Below are 23,966 nucleotides of genomic sequence, written 5' to 3'. Positions count from 1 at the left end.
TCTTTTTTCTTTCTTTTTTTTTTTTTTTTTTTTTTTTTTTTTATTGTGACAAGATGAGATTATTGAACTACAAATGACAAAGTTCCTTCAGAATTAAGAGAGTAAGAGGGGATTTGAGTGTGAATGGGATGGAGAGAAAGACAGCAAGGAGCCTTTAGCTATGAGGGATGCAGCAGAATAGAGGGATAAAACACTCATGGAAGCAGAAATGGTTGGAAACAAGGAACAATAAAAACTGGGTAAGGGGAACAATTTTGAGGGGAGTGGAGAATACCAGCCAGCTGGCCAGGTTATGCATCTACTCATCAGAGGCATTTCTAATGTATTGCACTACCTGCAGATTAAGAGCTCAGTTCAAAAGACAGTGTGGGAAGAGAGCTCCAGGAAGAGGGCAGATGGTGTAGCTGTATTAAGCCCTTAACCCTTGAAGCTGAAAACTTTAAAGCAATTAGAGTCTCAGAGACATAAAGGAGAAAACTGGTTCTGGTCTGAGTTTCCACAGGGTCTGTTATCCCTTCCTAATAACTTTCAGTTCTGGTTAATCTTCATGTGCTTTTAGGGCAGCTTAGTACACTAAGAATTGTTTTCCTGGGTGGATAATTGCTTCCCAGTCCTTATGGGTAATAGGTAACTGTGGAAATGAGATTTGCCCCTTACATCTGGAAGGGGAAAGCTCTTTGCTATTTTTTTCATATTTTAGCATAAGCCTTCCAAATCACTGTCTAGATTATAAGGAAGTGTAGCAGTGTGACTCACACGGGCTGTTAAAGCCCAAGAAGGAAATACGTATGTGATTATAAGGACATATTTTCAGTGTGTGCTGCTCAGGCAGAATACACCCACAATCACAGTGATTTTCTGTTTATATATTTAGTGTCCTCCTTAAGCAGTGGGTGGAACAAATGTGACTGAAGAGTGTGAGTGTATAAGTGGAGGGCGTTTGTGTAGCTGAACAAGAGTTAGAGGGATTGTAATATTGAAAGTCGTGCTTAGCAGTTCTGTTAATTCATCCTTAACTAATGGGGACATGCAGAGTGAAGTCATTAGCTCACAGTAAGTTTATTGCTGTCAGTCATCTGTGTTCCTCTTGCTATTTTTACAGGGGGAAATAACTCAGAAAATATGAGAGATTGTTTTGGGGGATCCAGGCTGAATTTGAAAAGTTGCTGTGGTTTTATATAATCTCTTCTCTGAAACATTCTGTATGGATCATAAAACTGGGTCAAATTGGAATTGATGAATTTATTGAACCAAATGCACATCAACCCATTTGGATGCCACATTTCAGGGGGAAACACCCTTTTATTTTAGGTGTCCCCAAGTGATGGGGTGCTGTCCTCCTCCCCTGTCACTTAGGGGGAGTTCTACCAGAGTAAACACGGAACAGGTTGTCCCTAAATTTGAAAACTACCTTTTGTCCAGCCTGAATAAGCAGGTGATTCTGTTAGTGCCGCCAGGCTCTTTTGAAGATGATGCCCTACATCTGACCAGTGTGAGTGTACATATTTAACCCTCCTACTCATCATCTCTACTCGGTGCATGCAGTTTGCTGTGCTGCCTGCTCAGGCTGAGCCTCAGGGTAGCGCTTTGCACGAGAGCCACCGCCCCTGACAGTGTCACAGCAGCCTTTGGCACCTTCTGCCGTGACACATGCACTGAGATCTCCTGCTGGTGACCCGCTCCTGGCCCGTGCCTTACGCAAGTCCCAGGGAAGTGCTGACACCAGAGCTCTGCTGTACTTACCCAGCAAAGCAATGAGGCTGCTGGGCTGCAGCTCTGCTTTCCCCCCTGGGACAGGGCATCCCTTTCTGCTTCGGCCCAGGCCCTCTCCTGCAGGCTGTGCACAGAGCAGGGATGGCTGCAGTGCGTGGCACAACGCAATATACGGGAGAATTCATTTTTCCAGGCAGCTCTCACTGATGCAAGGCAATGTTTTCTGGAGTCAGGGGTGGGTGACTGCCTGTGCAGCTGCAGGTGCTGATAGAGCTGCTGAAGGGCCTGGCAGGTTGGTGCAGCTGTACCTGGCACTGGGTTCCAGTGCTCAGGTGGTTGCAGGTGCCTGTGTGCCACAGAAACAAAAGGAATCTGAGGAGATCAGTAACACCCTGAAAGCATCCCAGAGACCTGACACATCCCAAGAGCCAGTGACACAGGCTGCAAAAGGGCAGCATGTGTGTCAGCACCAGGGAGAGGTGGCACAGCCTGCAGAGCCTGCTAAGGGCCCTGATGAAGAAAAGCATGTGATTCCACCCTTTAGACTGTATCGTTTCTGTGTCTAGATAATGAAATTTTTATTGTGACAAAATTGTTCAGGGGACACAGTGGGCAGTTTATCAGCGCTTCCCAGGATGATAAAGTGTGAAATAGGTCAGAGGAGTTTATGTAGAAAGAAAGGCCCTTGTGGTTTTTTTCTGGCCAAAAGGCCAACTGGCACATTTCTGTGCAAATAGCAGCCAGGGCAGAGAGCTCCATAGCCACAGGAACAAACCCAGGAGGAGCACAAAGGGATCTTTTACACTGTTTGCACTGTAACCTAAACCCATTGTAAATAGTGCTGGATTACCAGTGAGAGAACTGGAATGTTGCAGTTTATTGGAGCGTGTTTTGAATGAATGCTGCAGACACTCAACATTGCTTAAAATATGGATTTTTAAAGCACTTGCTTATGCCCATTCTTACACTATAAATGAAGCAGATCTTTTATGATACAGTGCTATAGAATTTTTAAATATCTCTTAGTGTAGGAATCATGTAGTCATTTGTGAGTTTTTCAGGTTAAATAGATTGTGGATGTGTTAAACAGAAAAGAAATACTGTAATATTTTTTTTTTGTCAAATACTCTGCTACTCTTCATTTTCTGGTCTCGTGCTAGTGTCATGATGTACTCTGCTGAGATCTGCAGCTGTTCATTTATACCTTAATCTGGTCCACACATGAATGAAGGTAGGAGATGATTGTGGCATTACTTTCCTTTAGCAAGTGCCTGAAGTGAAAACAAAAACCTTTAAAATAAGTCTGATTAATATTTATGAGTAACTTTAGACCCCCCCTATTAGATGCAGACTTGAACTCCATTGACACTCAGTTCAGTGAGGCCTGGCATTTATGGATATTGAGGTTGCTGACTTAGATTTCCAAGGTCTGTTTTATGAAATATTTGGAGCTCCCACTCACTAATGAGTGTTATTCACACACAGGGATGACTGAACTCTCCAGTGCCTGGTAATCACAAATCGTTGGCCTTTCAGTTCCAAAGTATAATATATTGCTATAGGTGTCATCACCCTACGCATTCAGCTCACAAGTCAGACCACCCAAAAAGGTTTGAAAGACAACATTCCTCCAAATGGAGTTTGTTCTTTTAAATGAATTTATTTTCTGAACCAAATTATAACAAGCTTCAAAGTTCAATGTTTTGAATTCAAACTCCAGGCCAAATTTGGAAGTGACAGATTTTAATAAGGAATGAATTGACAGATAAAAATGTTTCTCATGCCTCAGGAATTTGTAATAAAAATGTTATGGCTTCTGTGAATATCTGGTTTAAAGTGTAATGGGCAGGAAAAGCAGTAAGAAGATTGGGAATTTTTGCCAGTTTTATAGGGTCAGCTATGCTGAAGTGTTATTACAGTTAAATTATTACCAGTTTTGTCTGTGTTTCTCTGTGTACACACACACACACACACACACATAGAAATATATATGCACATGTATAAAAATATGTACTGGAAATGGCAACTGCTATATATGGAGAGACCAGAATTATCAGCCTAATATGTCCATTCCCAGATAGCATCATTCCATAGATATGACAGTCCAATGATTCACAGTGCTTTGCTATCTATAAAAATGTGGATTCCTTTTGCACATTAATTAGCAGTGATTGCTGTCATTGTCAGATATTATGGGAGGGATATTGCAATAGCAGGATCTGCAAGGCTTTGTTCTTTACTTGCCAGGGCACTGTCATTTATCTTGACTGAAAACAAGCTTGGTTCATTTCTGTTGGGATGTTTTTGGAAAGGTTGCTGGATTATCAATAGTTACTTTAGATGTACATGCCAAAGGGAAAGGAACACAGAGGAAGCAGTAATAAAAAAGAGGTTTAAATTCCTTTGTGAATTTTGTTATGAATAGTGAAAGGGCACAGCAGTCAAATGAAATTGATGTCTGACAATCATGGGAGATGTGAATTTTCCTGTGGGAAGTAACGAGATCTGATTGGCAGAGCTTCAGCTACTAATGCACAGACCAGAAATATTGTTCTCTCTTTGGACTTGGGCTCTTTTCTCTTCTCTAGCCTCTGTGAGTTTTATTCATAGACGTTGGGGAGGACTTGAAAGGGAGACGAGGGAAACAGTCCATTGAGGTTTAGCAGAACAAAAGAAATCCAAATGTTCTAAGATATGGAAATGCAATAATGAACCCCAATTAACTATGTGTGCAATATCTATACTGTTACAATTAATAATTTATTGTCCAGTGTCCCGGATTAGAAGATTTTAAAAGATTCATTAGGATTGACTTTCTTCTTTGGGATGCTCTTAGGTATTTTGAAGATTGAGCACTGTAATTTGGGAGAAGACACATTGCCTTTTGCAGATGTAGAGGTTCAATTCGTGCTTCAAGCACAAAATTAAACTTGGAATTAGCTAGAGACCGAATAATCCCTCTTACACATTTGTGAAATGCCTTTGCTAAAGTGCATCAGAACTTGTCCTTTCTACTTCAGTTTTTCATTCGCATTCTCTGAGAAGCAATTTCTCCATCACAGTCTTGTGTTCCATTTCCAATTGGAACTCACATCCAAATTATCTGTGGGCTGCAGCTTTCCTGGTGCCCTGGCACTCTCTCCTGCAAAATGCTTTTGCACAGCAGGTCATTGATCTTCTAGTCTAGCTTGAAGGTAGCTGAAATGTCAATATAGCTTCTAGCCATTTTTTTCTGTTCTTTTTTCCAGTGATGTATGAATTATAATACTGAGAATGTATTCCCTAATCACCGGCTAAGGATTAGGGATTTGTACCATGGAAATTCTTCCCCTGTATTGAAGCCATCTCTTAAATTGGAAAACACACCAAGACAGCTAATACTGTCCTATTTGGCCCTCTACATTGCCTGCTGTATTTTCTGGAAACAATAAGTTTATGACATTAAAAATGATAATTACTCAGCTGACTATATCCCAAGAGAGTAAAAAGGCTGTATGCCCATGCAGTGCTTCACTAAGAACAACATTAAATGTTTGAAAATTAGTAAATCAAGCAAAATAAAAAAAAAAAATATTTTGGCAGGAACACTTGGAGTTTCTTGCCTGCCTCTGTCCATGCTGGCAGTAGCAACCACTGCTAGGTGACAGTGTCCTTCATCTGAGGCCAAATCTCATCAGTGAAATATGGATTCAAAGTTAAGAATACACAAGAGATGGAGGGAGCAGATTTGCTTCGTTAGCTTTAAGTAAATGAAGTGTTTTAATGGCAGTCAGGATGTGGCACAGCCAGAGCCAGACATGCCCCGTTTCAGGCACGTGGTGAGGCCGTTTGTGTTTCTGTTGCTGCCCAGGAAACTGGAATGGCAGCAGCAAAAGGGAAGAGATACTGAGCAGAGACCAGATGTGTCAGGAGAGCTTCAGCCACAACAGTGCAGCTTATTTGGAAAGAAGAAATAAGGTTATCGTGGATCAGATGGGAAAGAACAAACTTCTCATGGCACATTCTAAAAGAATTGCAAGGATTTGTGAAATTTGTCTTGTGATGTTAAAGGGAAGGGCCAAAGGCAGGGGTCAGAGTGGATCAGGGAGGTACAGGTGTAGGGCAGTGGAGTGGAGGGGGCATGAAAGGGTCTGCTTGAGTGTCAGGGTGCTTCTCTGCTGAGTTCTCTCTCTGATCACTAAAGCCTGTCCCAGCTCTTTACTAGCTCATTCTACTCTCTATAGCAAGTGCTAATACTTACAGCAACCAGAAGAAAGTTCTATCTAAACCACAGATCCTCCTTTCTAGAGCATCCAGCTTCCCACGTAATTTATGAAATCTGAGGACATCTGAAACTAGGGTGCTGTGAGTTGATATCCGCTCTATTTGCAACTCCTGGCTACATAAGTCTGCAGTGCCCCACAAATGAAGCATTAAATGGTGTTGTATTTTTAAACTTGCAAAGACTTTTGGATACTGTGAGCAGTGATTTTTGCATTTTAACTGGTTTGACTCCTTGCTCTCCCTAGGGGAAATGGAAGAGTTAGAAACCCTGTGGCTGACTGGTATTTGTCACAACGAGAAGAATGAAGTCATGAGCAGCCAGCTGGACATCGACAACATGGCAGGAGTGTTTTATATGCTTGCAGCAGCCATGGCACTCAGCTTAATAACCTTTGTCTGGGAGCACTTATTTTACTGGAAACTTAGATTCTGCTTCACTGGAGTCTGCTCGGATAGACCAGGATTGCTGTTCTCAATCAGCAGGGTCAGTACGACTTTCATTTTTCCCCTTTAGACAACGGAAAGAATAAACACTGCCTCCCCAAAACATTATCCTTCCTTTTATTCCCACCTGGAAATTTGAAATGTGTGTTAGAGCAGCAGTGTGGTGCTCTGGAGTAGTCAATGAGCTTAGGATGTATTTGCACTCCTTGGGAAGTCTTAATCCATTGGACTGTTTAGGGTATGCATAGGGTATATGCCAGGATAATCAGTAACCGAATGCTGAAAACAAGTACAGTAAGGAGAAATTTCAATGAAGAAATGGTAGATGTAGGAAATGTATTAATTTCCACATTAAAAATAAAATAAAAAAATACTAATTTGATAAGAGACTAGCTCTGAGCTTTGGGCATTTCTTAATCAAGAGAATTTAAAGTTACAAAAGTACAGTGGAATGTTTTTGTAAGTTTTTCTTGATAGCAAACTTGAATAAACTGAGAAAAGGTCAAACACAGGTATCATTTGTGTCTGGTTAGACACTCAGGCAATTTTAATGATAACTTTACCAGTGCCATAGGGGATTTACATATGCAAGAAATTGATACTTGTAAAAAAAAAAGGAAATGTGGGCTTATTCTTATATTTTCAACAAATTGGTTGGCTTTTTTCTTTACATATTTTTAAAACAGCTAGAACTTTTATTAAGTAATTGATTTTTCTGGATTTTCTATATAGCTGAGGAGAACTGAAAATGATACTAAAATGGCTAATTGCTTTTAAGTGTGCTGCAATTACCCTGTTGAATAGATTGGACCATTTTTGAACTGCATTAATAATAGTCTGCTCTACCCTGTTGGGGATTGTCTAGAAACCATATGCACCCTAACCTCCACAATTTATATTTGAGCCTTATATTTCTGTCCTTTTTTATATTAAATTCTCCTAAAAAATGCAGGGGAAAAGAAGTACTTACGTCAAAGGTAAATGTCTGAGAATTGCTAGATTGGAAATGTCAATTGAGCTCACAGGAGTGACCAAAGAGATTAAAGTGAGAAAATGGGCTTCAGCCTTTTGCTCAAATTAACTCAGATTCAGCTTTAGAAAGAGCTGGGGTTTTTTTCATATATACTGAGATAGGGATCAGAAAAGCTAAAATATGATGGCTAGAAGCCTTTTTATTTCAGTAGAAGTGAAGGGTACCTTAATCTCCAGTAAAATAGTCCCACTACAGGCTCGTTTAGAGGGGAAACTTAATCACTGATTTAAAATAAGAGAGTATCTATTATTGGAGGTTAGTTTCATATTGTGACAAGATTAGGGAACCCATTGGGGTACCTTCTAATCTTGTGTTTCTGGAATAAGCTGGGGAGGCCAAGACAGACCACTGGTTTGTGAAGGACTGACAGTTTTTCTCCTTCGTGGTACTAACAGATGTAGCAGAAAGTATCCCTCCATTTCAATGCAAGGAAATGATAAAAAGTTACAGACGTACTTTTAATCTTCCCAGTAATTAGATAAAAAATGTTTAATTTTTCTTTATTGCTAATTAAAACTAAAATGGAAGATTTAAAAAGTTATATCTAGTGATTTAATTTGGTTTCTTTACTCATATTGCAGGGTATTTACAGTTGCATCCATGGAGTACACATTGAAGAGAAAAAGAAGTCTCCTGACTTTTCTTTGACCAATTCACAAACCAACATGTTAAAACTGCTGCGAACAGCCAAAAACATGACCAATATCAATCCTTCAAGAATTGACTCACCCAAAAGAACAACTGATTTTATTCAGAGGGGTTCTTTGATTATGGACATGGTCATGGATAAGGGAAACTTGATATTTTCTGATAACAGATCCTTTCAGACAAAGGACAACTTTTTAGGTGACAACATAAGTGAACTGCAGACACTTCCTGGCAATCGACATAAGGACAATCTGAACAACTATGTTTTCCAAGGGCAGCATCCTCTCACACTGAATGAGTCCAATCCAAATACAGTAGAGGTTGCAGTAACAACAGAAGCAAAAGTGAACTCCAGACCTAGGCAGCTTTGGATGAAATCTGTTGAATCTTTACGCCAAGATTCTGTACGTCAGGGCCAAGGTTCCCAGAGAGAAAATGGGTCAGAGGAAAACAGGCAGCTTTCACTGAAAAGCCAAAGATACCTTCCTGAAGAGATTGTCCATTCAGATGTATCAGAGACATCAAGCAGAGCTACTTGCCACATGGAAGCTGAGAACAACAACAAGCACCGCAAAACCAAGGACAATTTTAAAAAAAGGACAGTAGCATCAAAATACCCAAAAGACTGTAGTGAAGTGGAACTGACATATCTGAAAACCAAACAGGGCTCTCCACGGGATAAAATCTACACAATTGATGGTGACAAGGAGCCAGGATTCCGCTTGGACACACCTCAGTACATTGAAAACATTGTCCTTCCAGAACCTGTAGAGCTTCCCGATGTTTACCAAGATCACAACGAGAACTACAGGAAAGCCGAACACTCTAACAGGACTCCGTCACATAATGAAGACAGTCTTCCAAATAATGACCAGTATAAACTTTATGGAAAGCACTACACTCTGAAAGAAAAAAATACTTCCCTAGGTGACATGAACGATAGGTACAGACAGAATTCCACCCACTGCAGGAGCTGTCTCTCCAACATGCCCACTTACGCGGGGCACTACTCGACCAGATCTCCCTATAAATGCGATGCGTGCCTGCGGATGGGGAACCTCTATGATATTGAGGAAGATCAGATGCTGCAGGATACAACGAACTTATCACTTCCTGAAGAAATATATGAGCGTACTTGGTCACAAAGTAGTGCTCTGCAATATCATAAAAAGAATAAACTGAGGATTAGCAGGCAACACTCTTTTGATAATATCGCTGATAAGTCCAGGGAAATTGATATTGGAAGACCTTCTCGTAGTATAAGCTTGAAAGAAAGAGAGAAATTTCTTCAAAGTAGTCCATATGCAAGCATGTTTAGTGTTCCCTCAAGCAAACTGTTGAGCAACAAGGCCTCACTTGTAACTCATGCTCTGGAGGACAGTAAGCGGAGCAAGTCCCTGTATGCTGTTCACTCGGATGATAACCCCTTCCTGCACACCTATCGTGATGACCAGCATTTATCTCTTAGGCGAAGTCCAGCTGATCTTTATAAACATTCATTGCCAACAAGAGGAAGAAATGATAATTATTTCAGGTCATCCATACAGTCTACAGCATCATACTCTTCCAGGGATGGTCGGATCCATAATGACATGTACATTTCAGAGCATGTTTTGCCTTACGTTGCAAATAGGAATAGCTTGTACTCAACTCCAAGGGTTTTAAATTCCTGTAGCAATACACGTGTGTATAAGAAAAGGCCTAGCATTGAATCAGATGTTTAAATTTTCCATGAACACTTTATCTATAGGGAAAGAATAGTTGCCACCATCTTAGAGGGAGAATTTTTCCTTTAACAGTATCCTGCTCTGGTAAATGATACATAAACCTCTCCCTTTCCCAATGTACTTCTGTACATGAATAGGTAAACTGGTATGCTCTGAACTATCCTTTTAAAATATGTCTTGTTGAAAAGGATAAAAAATAGCCATTTATGTATGCTTTATATATAAATGGCAAGTTGTACTGAAATAGCCCCAATATATGTTGGCAACTATGCTGCTTTGTACCTAATTATTTTACTATTTCGGTTATTCTAATTTATGTTGCTAAGTATCATTCAATGTACTTTTGTCCTTAGAAATGTTTAATGATTTTCTAGTATTGGATAAGCAATATGGTATGCATGTAGTATGACACAGAGAAGAAATAAGGATGCATTTGCACAGATTCAAAAGTAAGACTCTAAAAGAGAACAGAAATCTAAGACTTCCAAAAGTATATTTTAACTTCATAATAATTTTCAAAGCCAAATAATAATTAAAGAAAACCCCAAACCCCAGGACCTTAATAAATAAAATACAGTGTGTTAGCACAAAATTAGTATGTTCCTTCTAGACTGACAGACAGTAGATGGGAAGGCAGTAACCCCAAACATGTGAACTGCTGTGTACCAAAAGGGAGCCCCATGGATATTGGTTAATGTTCATGTACAAATGCTTTTCTTATATTGCACATGCACTTACCATTACCAAGTAAGTTCATTGAAAAGTTTTCAGTAATCTTGTCAGAAATTTCACAGCTGCCTAATCCAGAGTATATATTTTTAGATATCACTATATGGCACTTACTATGGAGCTGTGGACTTTATTAGTAACCTTGAGGCCTAACGTGTATGTAAGTTTGCATTTGCCCCTTACTGATGATTACTCAGGGCTGTATAGTATTTCTTTTATTCTTTCACTTCCCAAACCAAATCCCAACCCACTGTAGTTCTTTGTTCATAGTGTATTAGTGACAACTAATTAATTGTATATTAATAGTATTAAAGCTGTTAATACAGTATCAAACACCGACAGCCATAAGTTCAGTGTGATCAGTGAGGAGCGTGGTACCATTTATTTGCATACACAGAGAAGGATTAACACCTTTGGAAGGACTTCTTCCTTCCACAATATTGTGCATATTTGTTGAACATCAGACCATTTTTCTAACCTCTCTAATCAAGTCTGTTATATAAAGTGAATATATGCACACATAACTAAAACAGTATCTTTATTATCACTTTCTGATACACAAGGATATTCCAATAACAGGGATGCATTGTTATATGACTTTTCCTTCTGTAGATGTCAATCAGATTATTTCACAAATGACATGTCTGCTACGCACCCCTCCTTACCCTCACTGGAAGAAAAAAACCCCACTAGATTTTAACCATAAGGGAGCGTGAAAGGGAAGAGAGGAAGCCTTTCAGAAGAGTGTACAGCTGTAAATTTAATTTCCACTAAAGAAGTAAACATAATTGCTAATACATTTAACTACTGAAAGTGTTCCAGAGGTGGTGCTCTCCCATTTTCCTGCTACTTTGAGAATTGCTTTAGGATTTTTGTGTAGAGGAAATTTAGATTATTCAAGCATTATTCCCTCCATTTCACTGAAGAACAGTGAGCAGGGAAACCATTACCACTGTGAATTGGAAAATGTGAATATAATCCTAACTTTTCTCTAAACTGAAACTCTTTTCAGCAGAATTGTGCCTGTCAGCTGTAATTGAAGCATCTGCATGCCAGAGGTGCAGTATGCAATGTGTTTAATTTAGAACAGCATACTGCAGAGCAGAGTTGCAAACAGAAAATAATATAAATGATGTGTAGGGATAGTCAAAATAAAGCTTCCTGAATTTTGTTTACAGCTTTTTTTTTTTTTGTTATTATTAAACAGATTTAAACTGACTTTGACTATCGAAGTCCAGAATGAGTTCTTGTTATTTTCAAATGTATGTGTACCTTCACCATGATGGTGAGGGATGATATTTTGTAAGGAATGAAATGTAATGAGATTTGGGCTTCCGAGTCTCTTTCTAGCTTCCAGAAATCTCAGTATACTTTTATTATAAGTATGATCAGAAAGCATATCTATGGGTATCTCTAAACTGTTCAGGTAAAAATATGTTTTGGGTATTCTTTATTCAACATTTGGTCATAATTATTGGCCCTGAGTCACATGGGATGCTTTCTGGTTCCTCACTGGAGGGAGTTTTTATAAACAGAAGTTCCTTACCTGCCCTTAGAGAGACTCAGATTTCTTAGGAAGGGCTGTGTGAGCTAAGCAGGGTTAGGATATCTGTGGGATTAACACTGCTTGTCATGAACCCAAACCTTTTCCCAAAGACACAAGTATGCTTTGCTCTTAAGTCTACAGGAAGGCAAATGCACTGAAGGCATAATGTTGTAATGACTATAAAAAAAATATTTCAGGAAAATTTTAATATCCAATCCAAATCATAGTATATTAACTATAATCCAAAGTGTTTTGAACTATCTGGTGTGTTTCAGCAGATATGATTTTTGCTGATGTCATGCCAAATCCTGCCATGGAAATTGCTGAGCATTTTACCAAGTAAATCATAAAACTCAGTGGTGGCTCTTGTCTTTCACATCATCATAAAGCTCTCAAGTATTTGTTGATCGCTCCAAGTCTTTTGTATCATCATCTCTATCTAACCAGACACACATTATTCAATATTTATACAAGTACTGTATGTGAAGTTGTGGGAGAGAAAAATTCCCATTTACATTTTCTCTCTTGAGATTCAGTTGTAAACATCCTCAACCCAGGTGGATTTATCTTTCTGTGAAATGTACAAGCAAATTAGCTACAAGAAAATATATTGCAGTGTTTGCTTTTTCTGATTTGAGCAGATTTCTGGTGACTGAAGAGATTTATTATTATTATCTGCAATATGCAATACAACCACCTGCCCTAAACCAAACTAGAGAGACTGAGGGAAGATTTGATAATGTTGCACAGCAGTTGTTCACATGGAAATATAAGATGCTGCCTTAAAGAGGGAAAAAACCCCACCAGATACTGAAAGCAGAGGGAGAGTCTGCATGCATTTGTTGTTTTGATCTTGGCATAAATCCGAGTCTATGAAGGGGGAAGGAGAGCTGAGGCAGGGCTGTGGGCAGTTGCCTGTGTGGTTGCAGATGTGCTCGTGTAAAGAAGAAGCAGCTGAGAAGTTGAAGAAAAATCTTCAACAGAGCCACAAGCCACAGCTTGTGAGGCTCAGCCGTAGAGCGCGTGGAATTCTGAATTTTGCCTGAGCTTTGTTGATATATTTGCACTGACTTTCAATTAAACTGAGATCAAGACTTTCTGTATTTCCCTCTCTCTCACTCTAGCTGCTGCTATACTTGAAGAGGAGAAAAGAATCTTCCTGCATAAGTGGCCATCCTTTCTGTACCTTTCTGGATGGTGCTGGTGACTTGTTACATTTTCCTGATTACAGCTCTAGCAGTTTGTTGGTCATTCCTATCACCAAGATTTCCTGTGACTCCAGCTGGAACTGAATCAGGCTGTAAATGATATGGGTCCTTCTTGGTAGCATGTCCTGTAGTGTTACACTGCTCCTGGACGACACCTTTTGTGGAGGCAGGATATTGAATTGCTGAGGAATGCAGTAGGTACATGGAGGTAAAAACAGCTACATAGACATACCTGCCTCTTGCTTTTTTTCTCTTTTAAAGATATTGTAGAATTTCTTCATGGTTTTGTCTTTCCCTTTTCACTGCAGTAAATTTTCCTTTTTTTCTCTCAAATAGATTTTGTGTTCTGCTTGTTTCTTAGAACAGTGTAGCCACCCACGAATTTAAAAGCATGGAGATAAGATATTTTAATATATAAGATAAAATTAAGGCAAATTAAGAGTTTGCATTTCTGGAAAATTTAATTTAATGTTTTTGCAGCTTTTTCTCAGAATTCATTACTCTGCTATCTAAGAAGTTTGGTTAGGAGAAAGAGTGCTGTGGACAGACAGAAATGAAATCACCGCCAGCTCACTGTGTTTTGGCAGCATCTCATAAATACATGTCTCTTTATGGTCTTTCAGGAACACTTAAGAGGTGAAATAAGGCTCAGAAGGGGAATCAGGTGTGGTTTGTTTTTCCTGATGAAGGCAAATATTTTTACACAGTTTTAAAGGAGGCAAAGGCTAGAGCTGTGTGATTAGCTTTGGGTTTCTGTGCTGGAAGGCTGAGCTCAGTTACCAGATGGGAGAGAGAGAAAGCAAGAGAAAGCAAGAGAAAGCAAGAGAAAGCAAGAGAAAGCAAGAGAAAGCAAGAGAAAGCAAGAGAAAGCAAGAGAAAGCAAGAGAAAGCAAGTTCCCTCTGGATGGAAGTAGAGGACTGAAGGCTCTGGAGCAGTTATGTGGGGGATGTGTCCAGAAAGATATAACCTATCTCTGTTGACCTTTTAGAAAGTGTAGGCTTCTAACTCAGATATCTCAGGTAGGCTTAGAAAAGCATGGTCTGTTTATCCTTAGCCTCAAAAATCTGCCAGGTAAATTTGTGAGTACCAGGTTTGGCCTTGGAGGTGTTATAGGTTCCTGTGCTTATGCAAATAGGATTTTTGTGGGGTTTGCAGTACCCCCTGCATAGCTGGGAGAATCATTTGCTTTAAACCATGTCACTACCCAGCATGGGAGAAAAGTATCAGGATCCATTCCTCATGGAATAACTTGCTATTTGCATATTTCTGCAGTGTAACATATGCACCTTAGTGATGAGGAAGATTTTGGTACTGTTCCCTCCCTTGCTGAGTTTGTCAATGTCGAACAGAAATAAGGGTCTGAGAATCTGCCTGGATTTAGGAAGAATTCAAGAGGTGAACTTTTTTGTCACTTTACATTGCATTTAAGATGTATAAAACCTAGTGAAAACAAAACTTTTGTAAAAAAATCCTCTCCTACTTAATATAAAAGAATAACTATCCTGTGGCTTGGCTAGATTGTGTCAAGTGTTAATCATCACATCGTGTGCTTCTTTCAAGATGAGTGTCACACATTGCCTTGCTAAACTTTCCCAGTCCTGATCCTATCTTAGCTTGAAAGTCCTGTTAAAGCATTCCTTTTTGTAGGACAGTCTGGTTTGCAACATAAAAAGGAGTTTTCCAGGGATAGACTTAAATTATTTTCGTACCAATGATTTTTTTTTTTTAATTGTTAATCTAAACTTCCTTTCTATTGAGAGCTGAGCCTTCCAAACTTAGTAGTGCTGAAGGAACTTCTGAAAGAACATAAAGGCCTTTCAAAATGTGACTTACAATACAAGCCATTTCCTCGCCCAAACTCACCTGTACTGTCTTATTTAAATGTATTAGCAACGTGTCAGCATTTGAGGGAGCTCAGTTTAATCACAGCTGTGTATTTCTTTGTGATGTGGATATGAGCACAGCCAGCAGCACGGTGTGACAGTCGAAGGGCTCGATGTGCTCGATGTGATGGAGTCACCTGTGAAGCTGTGGTTAAATGGGAGTAGCCTCACGCCCGTCCTGTCTCTTGCATGTTTCTGATCATGCAGAGTCTCTGTCTGATGTGCCCATACTGTACCTGGTGTAAAGCTCCTCTGGAGTTCCTCAGCTGTCCATGTGGAGCTGCTGCCATGCTCGCCCCGTTCCCGTGTCACAGCGCTGCCTGTCAGAGGGGAGGTGGCTGCTTGTGCTCTCCGGTGTCTTTGCCCGACTCAAGGGGAGCTGCAATCCTGCCCTGCTTCTCCCTGCTCTGCTGGGGAGGGTTCCTGCACTCTCTGTAAATAAGCTCTTCATTTATTTCCCTCACTCAAGCTTTAACTTTTTTTTTCCCCCTGCTTCTCTCGATCTGTGTACAGAGTATGCGCTCTGAAATAACGTGCTCTTCCAAAGTGCTGCAGCTTTGGAAGCCAGGAATACAGGTGTGCATCACCCTGCAATGCAGTGACAATGCACTCGGTTCTCCTCGTGGGATCATGAGCTTTTTTGTTCCATACTGCAGAATGTATCTGCCATGGTTGAAGCTGTTTTTTGGTTTGTTTTTTTTTTTTTTTTAATTTCTGCCATTCTAACAGCTGTAAGAATCCACTGCTGATTTTGTGATGATTTTGTCATATCTATAATTTAAGAACCAGAAATAATATAAGTGAAAATAAGTTACCTCACTATTTTCCAGGTTTTTGTTGTTTTTCGCTTAAATGACAATTCTTACTCCTTTTGCTTAATTCTTTACCTGTATTGAAAACAAGGCTAAATTAGTAGAGAATATAGCCATGCTGTAACATTGTCATGCAATACCTTTATTAATAGATAACCACACTAAATATAGTATTACATATTTAAAAGAGAGATGGTCTCGACTCTCCAACTCTTAAAAAGTAGTGGTGATAAGCACTTATACTCCTAGATGTTTTGTCCTTTCCCTTTTGTATTAGTATTTGTTTTCACTAATATATTTCAAAAGTTATATTTCTGTGCACGTTAGAAAACTGTGAAAATAAATACCAATAAATATTGTGATACTTATTCAGTGCACTGTAAAGTTCCAAGTGAGATGATACTTTGCTTGGGAATTGATGAAAGTTTCCTCACTTCTCAGAAATGGTACTAAGCTTTAATGTGGGAAAATGGTAATATTTACAGTGACATGAAATTTTAATGGAGAATGTCTTGTTTTGCACTTCTGGTACTATTAGAAGAAATGATATGTTTTTCTCAGCAAATGCATTATGAGATTACATTTTAAAATTTGTTTTGTGCATTGCCGTACATAAGAATAACCACTTTGAAGAGATTTGTGTTATTTCATTACTACAGCATTCTTTTGTCTGATAATTTTTTTCCTGAGCCCGTTTAACAATGGTGTTTAATGGCAAAAACCTTTTTTTGGGAATGTATTTTGGCTTCTGTCTCACATTGCAAGCCCTGAACTTGGACTCGTAGTGATGTGGCCGGAGGCCCTGACGAGGCTGCTCTGCTTTTCCGCGCTCCTGGGGACGGGGACCTTCCTTGTTCCCAGCTGGGACGAGACCAGAGGAGTCCAGAACACTTTTGGAGGATGTGCTGTGCAACAATAGAAGTGTAAAAGATCTTCAAAAGTGAAAATAAAAAGGGATTGGAGGTTCACAGTTAGCCACACTGGCAGGGGTGGGGACGGTCTGTAACAGGGGTCTGCAGTTTCTGGAGGAGATGATAATTTTTAACTAAAGTAATTTGAATTCTACTTAAGTTTCTGAAAGTAATTGAAAAAGCGGGAGTTTTCTTTTTCTTTTAAAGCCAAAGTCTTCACTTTTTCGTACGAGGTTTCACAGGAAAATGGGCCAAAGAATACAATTAAATATGCAAATGGTTAATCCTATGGAAAAGGGTATCCTGTTATCTTGATATGCACAAGCATATTAATGGTAATAGGAACAATGTGTGTAATTTTCCTGTATATTGCTATGTAGGTTGCACTATTTTGAATGACATAAGCCTGATATTTTAATTACCAAATACCATAAGATGCTGTTTATTAATAGTTTAAACTTGTTAACCTAAATATATATACAGTATACACAGGCGTGCGTGCATACACCTTCCAACCCAGTCATGTGTGAGTAATCTCCCAACGCTGTGGGACACATTTCAGTAGTGCTTTATTTTAAGTGGTTTTCTCCTTTCCAAACCTCCCACATCTAGAAATCCTCTAGCAGCATTTATTGTAGTGTTTGGTATCGGTTACAGAAGGGGCTAAAGGACTCCTCTGTGCTAGGACATGTGAAAACGTGCAGAGAGTTCCTGCCCAAAAAAGTTGGAATTGGTCATTGCTGTAATAACCAAGCTGTAGGAAAAGGATGGTTTTTCATGCTGGTTTAAAAATCCTGGCCAGAGAGGCTCTCCTGGCCTGGTGACTGACCTTAAACTCGGTGTCAGCTCATGTGATCCACATCTGCTCCTTAAACACATGACTTCAGGCAGCTGGGGAAGGATCCTCCAGAACAAGATTCCCATGGAAGAGCAGCAGTGTGTGCACCACGGGCTGCCCTTGTGTTCTCCCGTGCAGACTGGCCAGGGTCCAGAATGGGATTTGCATGCCAGGCAGGATTTAGCAGTGGTGGGTAAGGCACAATCACTTCTCTCCATGCACAGGCTTTTGTGCTTGCTAGTACTGGTGATGTGGAGATTTCTACCAAGGAATGTGTGTGGTGTTTGGCTTCTTTTCTAAATTTACACTTCTCTAACTAAAACTTAAAAAAAATACCTTGGAATAATTTCTTGGAAATATTCCTGAACTGTTTTTGAAGGAGAAAGTTGTATAATTATAAAATTTTCCACCTTAACCAAGAAACAATGCATTCTGTAGGGTCAGACTTTGTCTACTGCTCATTGCAAGTGTGTTTTGGAGCAGAACTTGGCTTCAAGAAAATTTTTGCTTAGCTTATTCTTACCTGGTCTAGGTTTGGATTCCAAATGTGGACAAAACATCTTTTGACTTAAATAGGGGTGTGTGAGGGAGTGATGGGGGAGCAGATCCTTAGTGCAGTTCAGGCTCAGATTGTAAAGGTCCCCATGATTTAAAACCTCATGTGGCAAACGTTTGGAAATTGCATCATGTAAAAATGCGTGCAGCTAGGAAAGAAACCAGTGCAATTCCAGTGAGAGCTGTTTGCAGTTTATGCTTGCTATCAGGTGTAATATTTTGGAATAGTCCTGCTGATCTCAGAATGTCCATGGTGCACCCATGAAGAACAGGCTGATCCCTCTGTTTTCACACCTCACACCCACATGCACAGTGGATCTCGTGCTTTCCCTGCTGAAACCAGGAGGCACAAACAGAATTCATTAATGTGGTAGGCAAACTCCTACCTGATTCTTAACTCATCGCTACATTTTTATGCAAAATTTCCATCCATACATGTCAGGGTCTCGCAAACACTTCACCTGTGAGCTAATAACTATTTTAGTTCATCAGATTCACATTCACACTAAACCTGAAGGGCATTTTGTGCTTCCTTTTATCCTGTTTAAGGATATTTGTGGGCTTAGATGAAACAGTAATATTTCTGTGCTGCTAAACAAAACCCACCAGAAATATGTTAAAGTCTCGAATTACAGTTTGAAAAACATTTTTTACCTGTTTACTTGAATAATGTCAATTTAATGTGTTGTCTTGGTCAGTTTTTGTACATATACATGTGTATATATATATAAGTTATATATAAATATGTATATGTATAAAGTTTTTGGGGAGAATGAGGGGCAAGACAGAAATCTAGTGTTGTGACAAAGGTTCTACAATCATTTATTAACAGTTCCAAGTATTGTTGTTTTGAGTTTGATTGGAAGTTATTTGCAGTGGAACTATGAAAAATGAAATGCAACCGAGAAAAAGAGAATTCACAGTATTAACTTAGGATTTTTTTCACAGAGAAAATGAGTTACTAGTACAGTTGGAAGAATATTATTGCTTTGATGGGGGAAAAGAACTCCATGTGTAATAGTTTGTATCAATTACATTGCACTACGATAAATTCGCATGCCAAAAATAAAATTTTACCAGAAATCTTGGAACCATCCAATTCCATACACAGGAAAGTAAAAAGCTCATCACTTCTGTTATTTACTAGTGCAGTTTGCTGTAACACTCTCAAAAGTGTCATACTTAAAACCAAAGGGTAAGTCACAAACTTCCAATTACTAGCAAAGAATAGTAGAGATTTGAAGAGCTCTTAACACCTGGGGAAATAAATCAGGATGTTAGAGTCGAAATAAAAGGATATTGGTGAAGTGGAATCACCCATAAAATAATTATTTTTTTAGAGAATCCAGAATTTCTTTATAAAATTCACAGTCTAATGGATTCTTCAAAAGAAAGGGTCTGGGGGAAAAGAGAAGATTTAAAATCTAGTTTTGACATTCCAGTTACTGCCTGTTTTATTAGCAAGGTTCAGCAAAGTGGAATGAATTTGAACACAAGCAGTTTGAGCTGCTGTGTGGCGCAGACACGTGAACACCCAGCTCACCCTCTGTCCCTTCCTCTGAGATGTGGGGCTGGCTGGAGCTGCCCCAGAGCACCCAGTGCACCCAGAGGAGCTGGGATCACTCACCTCTCCTGTGTTCACATCCTGTCTCACTGCACTTCACCCTGACCATATTCTAACCCAGTGCATGACTGAGTGCTAATACTGTATAAATATTTTGAAACATATCTTAAAAAAAGAGAAAAAAAAAATGTTTGCTTCAAACTTTTTATGATAGAGAAATATATAATTATTATGGTTGTCTTACAAATTGTATTGTGTTCATTTTTTTTTGTTAAATATGTAGAAAAACATTAAGGGAATGGGGGACTTGAATGTCTGTGTGTACTGAAATGTATATAACTATTTGGAAGAACACATGTGCCAAGTATAACATGATGTAAAAATTGTAAATATATGAAAAATTCATTTTTCTAATAAAGATAATTTCTGCCAATTAATATGAAAAGGAACAATGGTATCATTCTTGTCTGTCTTCCTTGTTAAATGGGACAAGATGAAGCATCACCTGTGAAGAAGGTTTACATTTGTTTTTTCCTTAGCCACTGATGTGATTTGAAGGGTGTTAACAGCCACGTGTTTTGAGACATCCTTTGCTGTTAGAAATTATCTAAAGGTGAAGATGCCTGAAGCTAAAGCTGACAGTATGTGCTTGGTGATCCCAATTTAATTTAATTCACAAAGACGATCGAGGCAATTACACAAAATTCCTTTGTTGTGAGAATGATGCTCTGAGACGCGCGGAGGGAGCAGGAGGAGCTCCATGGAGAGGCCTCTTCACCTGGGGCACCATCCCAAATTCTGAGAGGTGTTGGATGCACCAGGAGGCACGGTGGGCCTGCATGAGGAGGTGACCTCAGCTACAGAAAGGCAGGAGCTCTTTGGGCCCTTGTGGAGGCACCTGAGGAGGAGTGTCCTGCAGGAGTGATGCCACCCCTGGGAAGAGCTGGAGCTGTGGAGCTCAGCCAGGTGAGGACGGAGCAAAGCAGGGGGTGAGAAAACAGCAGCGATGTCTCGCAGCTGCTATGACTTTGATTTCCACAAACATGTCTAATGTTCTGGTTAATCAAAATGTATTTACATATACAAATAGAGGTTTTAGTGGAGCACTTAAAATTAGTTGCAAGGTTTGAACATCTGCCTGGCCATGGGGGCTAAAGACATGAGGTTCACACTGTGCTCTGAAGTGGTTCCACAGGACCCCATTTTCCATGATGTCTCATCAGCTAATTAAAATCTTTGAATCCACAAAATGGGCAGAAACAAACCTTTGGCAATTAGAATAATGTTCTTCTTTGAGGCAGTGGGCGGAAAGTCATTATAAAAATCCAAAGTATCCTTTTGATAAAGGGGCTTTGTGTTGAATGTAAAAATAATGATGGAGGTGAAAGGTGGCTCACAGATATCTCACAGCAAAACAGTCCCATCTATTTGTTCCCAAGATAGACATGACTGCACAGATAATATGAGAGATACAAAACTGGACTTCTGTCCTTAATGAGGTTTCTAATGAGGAAAAACCTGCTGGGCTTATGGTCTTCTGCTAGAAGGTTCTTTCAAAGGGACCCTACCCCATTTGTGTCTAAACATTTCCATTTCATGAAACAACACAAGATTGTTATGAACCATTATCATACCAAGTTGCTGAATCATTATCTGAGCTTGAATATTTGTTTTTATGTGATAATAGTGTTTGTATCCAGGCTGGTGTTGGATCAGGGCTGCTCCTCCCAGCTCTACCTGCCAGGAGAGCTGATTCTCTCTGTGCATCTCTGAGTCAGCTCAGCCTCAGCTTTGATTCCCTTTGGGATCTGGTTCAAAGACAGTCACATTCCCCCAGATCGTTCTTTGAGCCTTTGCTGATGTGTCTATGGCAACTACCAGTCTTCTAAGACTTTGCTTGCTAAAAAAAAGAAGAAGTTTAAGTGGTGACTGGGAAATGGAAGCTTTTTAAGTGTGACATATTGTGCATGGCACTGCCAGCAGCATTCCCAGCAAACTGAGCAATGCACCCGGTACCAACACAAGTTTCTCCCTGTAATTTGGACTCAAAAACACCTGTTCTAAGGCCAACTGCTGAAGTCTGCTCATGTCTATATACAGAAACACAATTCTCCCTTCTTCTTGTGAGTTTTCCCACTGATCATTCTAGCTGCTTGTTTCTCTGCTTCTTCCAGCAGTTTACAAACAGCATTAGCTTCCCCTCGCGGATTTGTTGCAGTACAAACCATGGCTTCCACAAATTGCAGTATTGATCTGTCCTATGATCCTCTCTCATGCTGTGCTTCTCCCACTTCAGCAGGCACCATCCCATGTGCAACACTCTGCTCCTGTTTTCCACTGAGGAAGTTTCACAAGCTGAGCAAGGGTCTCTGCAATGATTTCCGTGTTTTCTCTCTAGATGTTCCCAAAAATGCCTTTGGGTGGGAGGGAGGGTGGGGTTGTGTGTGTGTGTAGTTTATTGACTATGTATTTGTTTGCCACTAGTTAGCTTACACAGGATGGTCATTGCAGAAATTGACTGCATTCTGTTCAAATCAACATGCCCAAATATTTTTAAAAATAATGTGTTTATAATGTAAACAATTATTGTTCTTAAACTATGGCAGTAATGATTTTAATGCACTGAGTTTCTCAGCTTTGCAGTAGGCAATAGGGAATGGTAATACAGATTATAATAGTGATTAGCATGTTTAGATAAGATTACTGCAAGGTCAAAGACATTCTCCAGGGGTCTCCATGTGGCTCCAGGTATGATTTTATAGCAATAATCCTTAAAAAGTCTATTGGCACTGCAAAAGCACATGGTGTTTTTAGAGTAGACCTCAGCCTGCTACTTAGATGTGACCCACCTCATGAGATCATTGAACCCTTTCATAATCCAAGACTGCATAGCATTTACACTGCCTGTAAAGAGATATGAAAGATACAAAAAGCAGAAAATCTGAACACAAAACTCCAGAGACACAAAATACAGTATTAACCAGGTTTGAAAGTCTCAAGCCCTCTCGTTATAGAATTGTGTAGTTCCACTAATTACTTTGGGGACTGAAGCTGTTTGGCATTTTAGAGGCTTGGATGTGAGCAGCTGTCTCCTTCCATCCTGCATGGGGAAAAGCCAATTGAGTAGGAGCTGTAACAGGCATTTCTCTGTGCTCAAGGAGAAGCAGAGACCTTGGCCAGGTTTTACTCCCAGCTCCTGAGGTGGTGTAGTTTTATCAGTTAAGAGGTTTGCCCACTTAAGAAAAAGCTTCTTCAGTGTTACCACAATAGCACAATGCTGATTTTACCCTTCTCTTTCCCAGCAAGAGAAATGTGGCAAATTGCATAATTCTCCTGGTAGCTGAAATGCCTCTAATTCCCTTTTCTGCAGTTGTAAAAGAAGAGCCATTTGTATACCTTGGAGAAGATAAAAGCAGTAGGAGTGAGGATGACTAGAATAGCTGATTTTCCTCTAAGAACAAAACTGCTGTTGCATTGATTTGGCCACAGTGAGTGTTTCCCAATATGGGCTTTGAAAGCTGCAGAGCATGTTAATTCCTGTTACCCTTTTTATTTTATACGTAAATGTGTGTGAAGAGCTTATGTTTAAAAATAGGGGTGGTGTTTAAAAGTAGGGCTATGGGGGAAACTTTCAAATAGGACTAGAAAACTCTAAGTATCCTGCAAAAAAATTGTGCAAATCTCTTTGAATATGCCTCTCACAAGTAAGAACTTCTAACAGTAGCTCTTAACCAACCAAGAAAATAATTTCTTTTTAATGAAACACCAAATCTCAAATTGTTAATCCATTTAGATTTTTACTTTAAGTTGAAATGCTGAAATGATATTCAGGTCCTCTTTTCCTCACCTTTAAACCCACTGCTGTTCTTTTCCATGGATGCACTATTATCTCAGCAAATGGGAGCAGCCAATGTGACCTTAGTTATATTTGTACTTCTCTGGACTAAACAGCTGTGATCTTATCACCTTCCTTCTTATTTCCCATTCCTTCCATCTACTCCTAGCAGTTTTCTTTATTTCTGTCCCTGTTAGATCATGGAAGTGTGAGCTGCACCTTGAGCTAGACCTGCATGGTCAGCACATCTCCGTGT

At 39.6% G+C, this 23,966-nt stretch overlaps 1 protein-coding gene across 2 annotated transcripts in view; it reads left to right on the top strand.

Moving 5' to 3' along the window:
* The window catches only part of GRIN2A (glutamate ionotropic receptor NMDA type subunit 2A), a 158,370-nt gene extending 144,237 nt beyond the window's left edge, over positions 1-14,133 (top strand). The window contains exons 13-15 of one of the 2 annotated variants that reach the window (XM_058849603.1): positions 6,222-6,460; positions 8,035-9,635; positions 13,228-14,133. In XM_058849603.1, coding sequence (XP_058705586.1) covers positions 6,222-6,460; positions 8,035-9,635; positions 13,228-13,243 — 1,856 coding nt within the window. In that variant the 3' untranslated portion in view covers positions 13,244-14,133. Of the gene's footprint in view, positions 1-6,221; positions 6,461-8,034 lie in introns of both variants that reach the window. The other variant, XM_058849602.1, reaches the window with a different exon arrangement.
* The last annotated feature ends 9,833 nt before the right edge of the window (positions 14,134-23,966 follow it).

This window comes from Poecile atricapillus, chromosome 14, assembly GCF_030490865.1.
Source record: "Poecile atricapillus isolate bPoeAtr1 chromosome 14, bPoeAtr1.hap1, whole genome shotgun sequence".
Lineage (NCBI taxonomy): Eukaryota > Metazoa > Chordata > Aves > Passeriformes > Paridae > Poecile > Poecile atricapillus.
The sequence above is the reverse complement of the archived record's forward strand: the minus strand, read 5'-3'. Positions and strand labels throughout refer to the sequence as shown.